Consider the following 13103-nt stretch of genomic DNA (forward strand, 5'->3'; position numbering starts at 1 on the left):
GTTGGTTTGTTTAGTACTTATATTTCAATGTATATATGAGTTGCCTGTTAAAATGCAAATTTAAATAGTGAATCTGGGATTGGGCCCAAGATTCTGCATTTCTAACAAGTTCCAGGGTGATGTTGATGTTATTGATCCAAGGACCACACTTTGTGGAACAAAGGTTTTGGATACAATTAGATCAGAATAGCTCCAAGGCAGAGAAGAATGATTTTTAGTAAAGGCATCTTAGTTTCTTCTGTTTCCTAAAGTCCAAGCACAATGGAGACAATACTCCTATAAGATCATTATGAAATGTTGAAAACCTAACTTACTGCTTTGTCAAATATACTGACCCTTATATAAAACCAGATGTGTTTGTTTTCTATAGGAAATAAATGAGTGTAGTATTTAGGGGCTCTTACTCCTAACTCAATGTGATATGATTTGTAATACCAAATTGAGAGCATCAGGATATTTCTGGTTTCATTGTTTCTACAAAGCATGTCCCAGTGAGGTGAGAAAGTTGGTATATCACACTCTGGAGAAGCACAGGGAAGCATTTTTGTGTGTGTGTGTGTGCTCTAAATGTGTTTATCCTACAATGTTTGATTTGATTATTCTTTATAGATCCGAATTTTAAAAATTCTAACAATTGCCAATGAGACAATCTGGTTTAATTTGTGTGGAAACATAGATGCTAGATTTTTAACATTGTTTACCTGTGGGGGGACAGAGGAGGTACAGTGAATCATGGGGTGGAAGAAAGAAAAAAGAAATGTACAAGTTAAGTAAAAATGTATTAGTGTAGGTTCTAAAGCAAGAAAGACATTTCAGCAGAAGCTGAATGGAATAAGTTAGTGGGCATGATAGAATAGAGAATCTGGAAATTGACTGAACTATTCTCTCAGAGCTACTAGTTAAGTGTTATTACTCATAACTTGGAAAGAGTGGAGACTGAAATCAGAACCTCGTATGTATTCTTCATGGTTAGTTCTATTTAACTATATCCAGTACATGATAATTGTTCTCATAGGGAAAAGAAGTAGCTTTTAATGAATCATGGACCAAACCCAAGATTAGTTGTTTCAAATGCTCTTGAGTAATATTTAGTTGCATCAGTATATTTTTTAAAACAACATCTTGTACTCAAACCTTTCAGAACTTAATCCTAGTGGCTTCTTGCCCAGATTTTCTAAAGAAGCAGAGGAAAAAAATTGAGATTCTCTATCATTTTCCCAGGAGGATTCTGTGTCATATGAAATGAGCAGCGTTCCAAGGTCTACGGTACTAACTTTTTTGAAACCTACACAGTAGAATATATTCCTCAGAACTTAGTAAAAATGCTGCAGATATACCTTTTTTCTTGGGAAGCAGTTTACATAGTGTGGGGGAAAACACTGTTGAAGAGATCAGCAAAGCTACTTGACATTAGGCAAATCACTTCTATGAACTTCAGTTTTATCCTTTGTCATTGAATGAAGAATCAGCGAGTTTCCCGATCACCTTCACAGTGTTCTGTCCTTTCCCCTGCTTTGCATAGATGGTTCCTTTTCACTCCATGACCACTCTATTTGGTAGATTCTCTCACATCTACTACACACTAAATTTTTGCAAATACTTTATTCCCTTAAGAATGTCTGTCTGCTTACATTTTTCTTATCTCCCCATTCCCACATCACCTCCCTCCCCTCCTGGTAGGTTAAGCTCTGTGAGAGGAGCCACAGTTGAGAGCTTAGACTCTGAAGCTGGACTTCATGAGTTCTATTTTTGCTGTCTACTTGCTGCACGAACCTGGGAAGTTACCTTACTTCTCCTTATTACCTTATCTGCAAAATAGAGGAGATAATGTTACCTACCTCCAGGTTGTGAGGATAAAGAAGTTAAAACTGTGTTAACACAACTAGAGTTATTGTCTGACATTCGGCCCATTGTAAGTGTGCAGCCAATCAAATTCATGATGGGAGGGACTGACTCGGTTAGTTCTCCACTGTGTCCCCTGAAGTTTCTGATGGTCTGTGTTTAAGTGTATCTGTACAGTGAGAAGTGGGTTAGGTGGTGGAAGTGAGGCCCTATCTACTCTGTGAACATTGTTAAGGCTTCTAGCATGGGCATGAAGAGCCGACAAGAGATCCCTCTCTGTCTCCTGGATAAATGGATCTATTTACTCAGTTTTTTTCTATTTTATTTTACAAGTAATACAGAAAGATAATATAGTACAGTAATGATAATCACAAGTTTTGTATCCAGACAGACACAATGTGACCATGGGTTAGTGACAAAAAAATCTTTCTAAGCCTTAGTTCCTCATTCATAGAATAGGGTCAATCACATGCCTAAAAGGGTTGTGAAAATTAAAGGGGGTTCTGTTTGTAAAGTGCCTAGAACTCTGGCTTGCCTTCAGTAAATGGCAAATGTTATATTCTTCTTTTAGGTAAAACCTAACTTTAACTGCAGGTATCATTTTATTTTATTTGTAATGGCATTTTGTAAGAGTGATAACCTTCTGCAGTATCACAGAATGTTAGCCATAGAAGGGAACTGCGAGAATACCTACTCCACTTTATCCGTTATCCAGATGAGTAAACTGATCTAAACAGAGATTAAGTGGTGGTATCGAGTTGTCTCTTAATATTTTTGTCTGTGCTCTTTTAAATTAACTAATTAATCAACCTAGGATATTGTGGGCACTCTCTTACACAGAATGAATGGCGGAAACATTAAATTGAATGTTTATTGAATGAATGGTGAGAAAAAATCAATAGATAGCGAGTACTTATTATGTCACTCTGTAAGACAGTGGGGACATTTATAAAATGGCCAATTGTCCTTGCTTTAAGGCTCTCATGATATTCTAAGGGAAGATAAGATATAGACTTTTTTTTTAGGTTTTTATTTATTTATTTTAATTGGAGGCTAATTACTTTACAATATTGTACTGGTTTTTGCCATACATTGACATGAATCAGCCATGGGTGTACATGTGTTCCCCATCCTGAACCCCCCTCCCACCTCCCTCCCCATCTCATCACTCAGGGTCATCCCAGTGCACCAGCCCTGAGCACCCTGTCTCATGCATCAAACCTGGACTGGCGATATGTTTCACACTTGATAATATACATGTTTCAATGCTATTCTCTCAAATCATCCCACCCTTGCCTTCTCCCACAGAGTCCAAGAGTCTGTTCTTTACATCTGTGTCTGTTTTGCTGTCTCGCATATAGGGTCATTGTTGCCATCTTTCTCAATTCCATATATATGCATTAATATATTGTATTGGTGTTTTTCTTTCTGACTTACTTCACTTTGTATAATAGGCTCCAGTTTCATCCAACTCATTAGAACTGATTCAAATGCATTATTTTTAATGGCTGAGTAATATTCCATTGTGTATATATACCGCAGCTTTCTTATCGATTCATGTGCCGATGGACATCTAGATTGCTTCCATGTCCTGGCTATTGTAAACAGTGCTGCGATGAACATTGGGGTACACGTGTCTCATAGACTTTTAGCAATATTTCACACCCTTGACCATTCCTTTTTATTTAAACATTCTGGTCTGGCCCATTGGGTAACTCTTTCAGCTTGTGGCTTGAGGCTTTTATGCATAGTATCTTGTACTCTAAAAGCACCATTTTGGGCTCTGTTACTGTAAAGATAAGTTGGTATCTACTTGCCTAATTTCTACTGAGAAATATATCCTTTGCCTAATGGTTTATAATTTTAAGCATGGTTTTTGAAAATTAAAATAGCAATTCACAAACCAGAATTGAATTAACAGGCAGAATTTGGAAAGTATTTCTGACAGTTATAGCTTTCTTCCCCATGTCTTTTGACTGACTGACACATCTATGTGGTTAGTTAACTATAACATGAGCATGAACAAAAAGGAAGAAAATGGAAATAAGATTTGTTATGGTGGGAGGAGTCCTTCTAAGACATGTCTGTTCCTGAGCTGAGATATTCTCATTTACCTTAATCTTTCCTTAACTACATGCTAAATTCCAAATTTGAATCTTCATCCTATTTTCCAAACTTCATTTCACACTTTTCATGTAATCCAGTGGAAAACACACTCTCTTAGAGGACCTGAGAAAATCTGGGATACTTAAGGATTTGAAAAGAATAATAATTATATCATGATAACTCCACTGCCCGGATTCCTGGGTCCCCTGATAGGATTTCCCTTTTCAGAGAGAGGTGAACAGGTAGGTAAAAAAAGAAACATACCATCTTTGCAACCTTTAGGAGAGGACAACCTAAAAGAGGTCTTAGAGTTTATATGCAAGTAATCAAACCGTTTAAGGAGAAGGAAATGGCAACCCACTCCAATACTCTTGCCTGGAAAATTCCATGGATGGAGGAGCCTGGTAGGCTACAGTCCATGGGGTCACAAAGAGTTGGACACGACTGAACAACTTCACTTTCTTTCTTTCTATAGTTCCTTTTGGAGAAGGCAATGGCAACCCACTCCAGTGTTCTTGCCTGGAGAATCCCATGGACAGAGGGGCCTTGTGGGCTACAGTCTATGGGGTTGCAGAGAGTCGGACACGACTAAGCAACTAACACACACACAAACCATTTAAGAGACCCCATTGTCAACCATCTTTGCATGAAATGTTCCCGTGGTATCTCTAATTTTCTTGAAGAGATCTCTAGTCTTTTCCATTCTATTGTTTTCCTCTATTTCTTTGCATTGATCACTGAGGAAGGCTTTCTTATCTTTCCTTGCTATTCTTTGGAACTCTGCATTCAAATGGGCATATCTTTCCTTTTCTCCTTTACTTCTCGCTTCCTGTCTTTTCACAGCTATTTGTAAGGCCTCCTCAGACAGCCAGTTTGCTTTTTTGCATTTCTTTTACTTTGGGTGGACTCTGGGAGTTGGTGATGGACAGGGAGGCCTGGCGTGCTGCCGTTCATGGGGTCACAAAGAGTCGGACACAGCTGAGCAACTGAACTGAACTGAATTGTCAACCAGGAGTATCAAAAAATTACCTTATTATTTTACCTAAGAGTGACCTAGAATTACCTAAAAACATTACTTTCATACCCCTTCCCCTACCCAATTGCTCCCTCTGAGCATATGGAGGAACTGGAAAATAGTGAAACTTGAGTTATTTATTTATTTTTTTAAATTGAAAATAGTGGGGTGTGTCTTTATGTTGATGGGGATAGTCCAGTAAAAGGAAACTGAAAGTTTTAATTAATTCCTCCCACCATTAAACTCAGGCATATGTCTTGTCAAAATAAAAATTTGCTGTTTTTAAATTAGCCATGCCATTTGAGTAACAACTTTCCTGTTTCCACTGACAATTCTGTTTACTCAGGTTGACAGGGACATTGTTTCCTAGTCATGGGTCCTCAAACTGATGAACAAGGGTAGTTATTCTCAAAATTCACCAATTTGGCATAGTGACACTGATTATCTTCTTACAATAAAAATCAACCAACCAATGAGCAAAACTAATTTCTAGTTACATACTTTTAGGTTAATAAAAAAGGAAAAACTGATTATTTGTAGATGCAGTTTATTTTTAAGAGAAAAAATATTTTAAAGTATGCTGCATAGAAACCAAGTTCCAAAGAAGAGCTGTTGTTTGTTTTTTTTTGTTTGTTTGTTTTTGTAACTGTAAAGTTTGGGTCTTATTGAGTATAAGGATGGATCAGTTTAGAAATTAGATTGACTCAAGGCTTTCTGAAATTGTACATCACTTTCATTATTTGCATTGTTTACAAGTTTCCTTTTATTTTCCTTTGAAAGACATTTAGCTATTTATGAGGATACTTTTTTTTTAATCAGAGGAATTTCTTCACAAAATTAAAAATGTTTCAGTAAAATCATTTCAAATTGTATTGTGATTATTAGGGCAATCCCACATTGTTATAAAATGTTTAGGAACAATGGGGAAAAATAATTCATAAGCTCACCACTGTAACACAACAAACATGATTAATATTTTATATTTCTCATTAGACATTTTCATATGTATAGTTTTCAGAGGTAAGTCAATGAGTAAATACAATTTTGTGATTCATTTTCACATAAATGAGAGCATACAATATATGCTTTTTCATAGATTTTATCCTAGTTTAATAGGTTCTTATACTATCCCTTGTATGAATATGAAATTATTTTTATTATTTTCATATATTATTACTTGTTAATTAATACTGATTTTTTAAAGCTTAGGCTGCTACACATTTTTGTTTTTTTAAGGCTGCACCATGTGGGATCCTCGTTCCCCAACTAGGGATCAAATCTGTAACTCCTCCACTGGGAGCATGGAATCTTAACCACTAGATCACCAGGGAAGTTCCTGCCACCCATTTTTTATTGTTTTATATATATATTTAAATGCATATAATTGTACATATATTTTATTAAAAATTTTTGAATTTTGATTGGATTTCCTCCTTCCTAAAGTTCAGGAGATTTAAAATAAACTCAACTACATTTGACTTGGCCAACTATCCATACTTCATTTATTTCCCTTTTGAAATGACTTATTTGTATCACATATTTTTGTGTTCATGGGAAAACAAAATGAACAATATACTCACAGATGCAAGCACAAACATTTCAAATTATATAATTTTGAAATTGTACCATCTGACTCTTTGCTTTTTAATGTGGAAGTATATAAAGATAAGCAGCTATTAACTGAAAAGAAAACTAGGCAAATACTATTTTTTCTTAAGTATCAACAAAAACTTGCTTGAAAGTAATGATATCATAGTATATAAAAGGAAGACAAATACAGTTTTTGCTTTCTTAAAGAGGACTTCAGAATTCACTTTGTATTTAATAGCTAAAGTGATATTGTGACAGGCACAAAAATACAGAACCCTTAAAAACTTTAAAACAACAAAGGAATTTTTTTCTGATTACATTTTAAAGCCACACATCAGTTTTCTGAGAAGTTAAACATGAGAAAACAAAAACACTTCCTTATTTAAATATATGTTTTCATAACACTAAGTCATCTATTTAGATTTATTCAGTTTGTTAAAAATTCAGTCAAGCAGCCAAGCACCTTATTTAAACAATATCAAGCATATTACCTAAACATTAACTAATAAGAGTTTCAATGAAGTTTTGATAAAGATAACTAGAAGTAACTGCCAACCAAAATTTCTTAAGCTTCTGTATACTTTTCATATGCTTTATGATACAGTCAAAATTTCAAAACAAAAACAGAACTTACCTATACATCTTAATCCTTAATAATGAAGTCCTTTTTTCTGCCTATGCAACTGCTCTGAGGTTTCCACTCAAATGAATGACTCTCATATGTTATATGTGATCTATGAAAGAACTGAAGCAAAGGAGGAAATTCCACACAATTAAAACCTAACTTGTTAAACAAGTCTAAAGGAATCAACTTGAACCAATCATATGACTTGTGGAATGGATCAGAAATAGACAGGAAATCTTACAAATCAGTAAAAATTTTATTTATACTGGTAACTTGTAATTAAACGTAACAGGTGATACGTATTTCGTGAAAGGCTATAACTATTCCATAGGCTGCAGCATCATAGTTTTTGATTTAAAAAGGATGTGACACTCTTGCCCATGTTATCATGTTGTCACACACCTTATTTTTTTTGCCACAGCAGGCCAAAGACTATCAGAAAATGCTTTCCATAGATTAATTGGTAATACTCCTTTCTCTTTGATAAAATTCTCTTTTCTCATAGCATTTGAAATATTCAGAGAAGTAATTGAGTATGTATACAAATTTGTGAGATAAGCAAGAAAAACAATTGAAACTAAAATTTATTTAGTCTTTCTCTGAGTATGTCTTTAAAAAATATTCTAACTCAGTATTGCAGTAGATGAGTGGGCAGCAGAGTGTATAATGAGAATTCCATGTAGAATAGCATGGAAGTGAGAAAAGCTATTTCTGTTTATTGTATTGGGAAGGATAGGAGATAAATTTGGAAGGTTATGCTGGAAGTTACTTTGTGAGAAATAATGAATACTAAATTGTTGGAATTGTATAACAGAATTAGGAAATTTGAATTTGGGTTTCAACATTTTCACCAATTAATTGTGAAGCTTAAGCAAAAAATTACTTATGCCTTTATGAGTCTCATTTACTTGCTGAAAAAATTAGATGCTGATTACATGGTCTTCTATAACTATCATGTAAATCATGGATAGCTAATGAATTCACTCCAGGACTGTAACTCAAGAAGTGTTCAATTATGCATTTTTAAAATGTAATGTGCAAAGCTTTGCATAAAACAGGAATAGGTAGATATAAGGGATGGGATGGGGAGGGAGGTGGAAGGGGGTTTCAGGATGGGGAACACATGTAAATCCATGGCTGATTCATGTCAATGTATGGCAAAAACAACTACAATATTGTAAAGTAAATAGCCTCCAACTAATAAAAATAATTGGGAAAAAAAAGAAAAAAAAATCAAAATTATTAAAAAAAATTATCAAAAGCAAAAACAAAAAGAAAAACAAACAGGAATAGGAATGCATGGGCTCCTGCCTACCATTCCTGCATACATTTTCATATCTCACACCTGACGTTCTGACCTTTCTTTTTTTAGTATAAAGAATAAGACAATATATCAAAACAGTTGAACAAAGTTACCTAAACAAACCATTTTTATTTTACATGTTAACCTTGACTGTACAGATCTTTTTCACAAGTTATATTATAGTGTATAACTTTGTATTGTGCTTTTTATGCTCAATATTATTTCATAGGCATATCCTTGTGCTACTAATTTTTATTTCTAATGGCTTCTGTATTATTTCTAGTAGCTATGTATGTATCCAGTAGCTGTTTAACTGTATTATAACTTATTATATAAGTTGTATATAACATTATATATTATATTAAATTATATATATATACTATGTACTATATGAAGCTATATTATAGTTTTTTATTTTAATACAATTTCAAGTTTACAGAAAACTTGCAAATATAGGACCTAGATCCATCAATTGTTAAGAATTTTAATGACTTTATTTTAATCACATGCAGCCGTATGGAATATCACACCAAATAGATTCATTATAAAATACTGAAACCATCTCCTAATATGAAGTATTTTGACCACCTTCATGAACATGCTTTTGTAACCCCATTGCTAAATATTTCCTTGAAATAAATGAAAATAAAAACTGTTTATTGGGGCAAATTATTTAAATATTTTAATGGCCTTTAAAATTTGCTTTTGTTTCAGTACTCTTTTAAAGATGTGAGAAAAAAAAAAAAAGATGTGAAGTATATTGTCTTCTGGGTTTTGTTGACATCACTTTCCTCCAACCATACGTGTTCTTTCTTTTCCATCTTTGTATTTCCTAGAACAGTCAGCAAAGGCCTTTTTAATGAGAAGGTGCTTAGTCAACACATATTGTTTGAATGTCTTAATAACTAAATGAATTAATGCAGATTCTGGTGTCCCATCACTATTCACACAGAAATTGGGAATGAGTCAGGGGAAAGGCATGGGGAAAACTGCATTCAGTCTGAAAGCATCTTCCTGTTTTCCTGTGATGAGCTCAACACGGAAGGAGAGGTGGGGCATGAAATTACGGTTTGTGAAGCAAAGCAATTGCTCTTCACAGGGACTATTTCAAAAGATGTTGACTCTTAATTTTCAGATCCTCAAGGAGTGGCAGGATAGGGCTTGACCTTTTCTATTCTACAAGGGGCGGCCATTGCAAGAATAAGGTGTGTAGAATGACATTGTACAAAAAACATCAGAATCCTCTTCTTGTCTGCCATGGGCTTGATTTTATTCTTACAGCTGTACATTCATAAGACTAAGTGTGACCTAGGATTGACAGGAACAGGCTTCAAGGAAATAGATGAGATCACTTATTTAGATGGAGGATAAATCATGTAGTGCACACACTGCTGAGGTTGGTTCTTTTGCCTGCCTTGGCTGAGGGGGGAGACTATGGCAGAGATAGTATCTCCAGGTACACAAATGTCTGAAAAAGGTTCTAGCTTTGAGAGACATATGAGTCATTCAATTGAACCTGTCATAATAATAAGAGCAGAAGAAAGCAACCAAAAGGCAGACGATCTAAGAAGGTGTGGGCCAGGGTGTTTTCTCTAAATTTGGAGTTTGCTTAATCATCATGTCCAGAGCAGCACAGTCATATGGCTATAGTTGGTAATGAATTTGTCATGACCTCCTTCATAGAGTTATTATATAGATAGAAAAAAAAGATAATGGATGTGCTCACCATTTGAAAGTTGTAAAGTGTTGTTTAAATATGCATGTTTATATTTACTGTAAGTGTACGTTTAAAAGTTGGGTAGTAATTTGATTTTTTCAGTGTGGCCAAGTTTAATGTTGTGGGTTATGACCTGTAGGCAGTGAGAGGTAAGGGGACATATGCAGATAAGTATGTTCTATTATGTTTCAACTGTCGAGGGACATGGCAACCCACTTCAGCATTCTTGTCTTGAAAATCCACGAACAGAGGAGCCTGGGGGCTACAGAGCCTGGCGGGCTACAGTCCATGGTCCATTGCAAGGTGGACACAACTGAGGGACTCCTATGTATGGACTATGTTTCAAAGGCTTTTGTCTATTCAAAAAGCATGTGATAGAGTACATTCTTTGGCATTAAAATATACCTGGAATCAAATCTTGGTTCTTCTACTTACCATCCAACAGGGTTCAGCAAAATTATTTATCTGTGTATGCCTCAGGTTTCTTACATGTATAAATGATGTTAAAGTACCATTCTCATGGAGAAGTGAAAATTCTAAGAAATCAAATCAAATGAACTAACCAAGATAAGCCACTTGGCAATGCAACAGTTATGTGGTCATTCCTTCTGCACTGAGTCTCAAGGCAGTATTTTTGTACATGTGTAGAAGTCACAATTACTGAGAGGTGGAAAGCACAGACAGTTTGAAAACGGCCCTGGGTGTTTCTAAAATATACTCTTTCTTAGAGTCACATTTTTGGCTGTGATTTGCAAAGTAATCTTATTTCTATAGCATTCCTTCAAACATGGTTTAAGAAATCCAAAGCTTACTAAAAATCTGTAATTGCTTTTGTGTTGAGACCCAGCTATTTTCTTATGCTTTTCACATGTAAATTTTTTTAAGCCAGTTTCTGACAGTAAGAGGTCAAAGAGGCATCTTGGTCATAAGCCTTTTTATCTTGTTAGAGGAAGAAACTTGTATTCTTTACCCTTTGCCTAAGTTCTCCACATCGGTTGCCCTTGGGCTGCTTAGACTTGTTTTCTCCTATAACGAGCAATTTCCATCATCCTACATATATATGAAATTTGACTCTTACCGTTTTCCTTCACATTCAGAGGGACAATCAGGGCAGATAAATATAATACATATTAATGCACAATGTAAATCATCTCATCAATTCAAAGGTCTGGCTGGTAAACTCAAATTAAGTGATCTTTTCTTTGGTTGATGATAGGAACTAGTGGTAAAGAACCTGCCTGCCAATGCAGGAGATGTAAGAGATTGGAGTTCGATTACTGGGTTGGGAAGATCCCTGGGGGAGCACATGGCAACCCACTCTAGTACTCTTGCCTGGAGAATCCCATGGACAGAGGAGCCTGGCAGGCTGCAGTCCATATGGTCTCAAAGAGTTGGACACAACTAAAACGAATCATCATCAGCAGAAACAATATGAATACACATAACCATTGTAAGTATCTATTTTAAAATTTATCCCATTATCAATTTATGACTTTTAGTCTTAGCTGGCTCTTCAATACTAGCCAGCAATACAGCCAGGTTTCTCTGATCAGTGCTTTGTTGTTGTTGAGTTGCCAAATTGTGCCCAACTCTTTGTGACTGCATGGACCGCAGCATGCCAAGCTTCTCTGTCCTTCACTATCTCCCAGAACTTGATCAAACTCATGTCCGTCGAGTCAGTGATGCAATGCAACCATCTAATCTTCTGTCGTCCCCTTCTCTTCCTGTCCTCAGTCTTTTCCAGCATCAGGGTCTTTTCCAATGAGTTGGCTCTTCACATCAGGTGGCCAGAGTATTGGAGCTTTGGCTTCAGCGTCAGTCCTTCCAATGAATATTCAGGGTTTAGTGTTTACAAAAACCATTTCATATCTTGTCTATTCTTCTCCAAGTGTTTATTTTCTATCCCTTGTTTCTACCTTTGCTTTCAACGGATGACTTACAGTTCTACCATTGGAGAAAAAGATGGAAGCCTCCAGGTGGACACTCCCTCAACTACTTGTCATTGAATTTTATGCCTCTGCCTGTATCCTTCCTTTTATAGTGGAAGAGGTTTTTGTCCTCTGTTGGGAGGCCATTTTTTTCACTTGTTCTTTATATGCACATCTTTGTGCTTCTTCTTCCTAATCTGCTGCTGCAGTACTTTCCATCTCTATAAGTCACCCCCCATTCACCTAGTTTCTCAAACTAGAAATCTGGGTGTCGTCCTTGTCTCCATCTCATTTCTCAGTGCCTTATGTGCATAAACAGCTATTGAACCCATTTCCCCTTGTCCTTATACCCACTGCTAGTACATGACTCCAGCCACTCTGATCTTTCAGCTGGATTACTGCCACAGTTTCGGATTAGCTTTTCTGCCCATAATATTTTCCCAATCTAGTCTCTTCTTGACACTACGAGAGTGATCATTACAGATTGAGTTATGTTGTTACCCTCTTAAAAAGTCTTCAGTAGCTTCCCTTGCAGTTAAGAGAGTTTATTCTCCTTAACTCAGGTGGCAGAGCCCTGAAGCGAGCTGAACCTTGCCTACATTCTCACCCTCCTTCCCACCCTCTTATAGAACTCTACAGTCTATAAACTGAATATCCTTTGTTACTTGAATACACTGCCCTCTGTGTCTCCTTCAGTTCTGTTCCTGCAGCTCTCCCCATTGTTTTATGTCTCTTTTGATACATTTCTTAGTTTCCAACTCTGAATAGTCTGTCAGGACTGCTTGTACACTTCCCTCCATGAAGGCTTCTTCACCCTTAGGATAAGTTGCATGCTGAGTCACTTCAGTCATGTCCGACTCTGCCAGGCTCCTCTGTCTATGGGATTCTCCAGGCAAGAATACTGGAGTGGATTGGCATTCCGTTCTCCAGGGGCTCTTCCAACTAGGGATTGAACCCGCATGTCTTAATATCTCCTG

The 13103-nt window shown here is 36.1% G+C and overlaps 1 protein-coding gene across 1 annotated transcript in view; it reads right to left on the minus strand.

Annotated features, from left to right (window-relative positions):
• Positions 1–7279, minus strand: part of TMPRSS11D (transmembrane serine protease 11D) — a 52247-nt gene extending 44968 nt beyond the window's left edge. Inside the window, exon 1 of the mRNA XM_043448047.1 lies at positions 7188–7279. Within this exon, the coding sequence (XP_043303982.1) occupies positions 7188–7195 (8 nt within the window). The 5' untranslated portion in view covers positions 7196–7279. The remainder of the gene's footprint in view (positions 1–7187) is intronic.
• Positions 7280–13103: the final 5824 nt, after the last annotated feature.

This window comes from Cervus canadensis, chromosome 26 (genome assembly GCF_019320065.1).
Source record: "Cervus canadensis isolate Bull #8, Minnesota chromosome 26, ASM1932006v1, whole genome shotgun sequence".
NCBI lineage: Eukaryota > Metazoa > Chordata > Mammalia > Artiodactyla > Cervidae > Cervus > Cervus canadensis.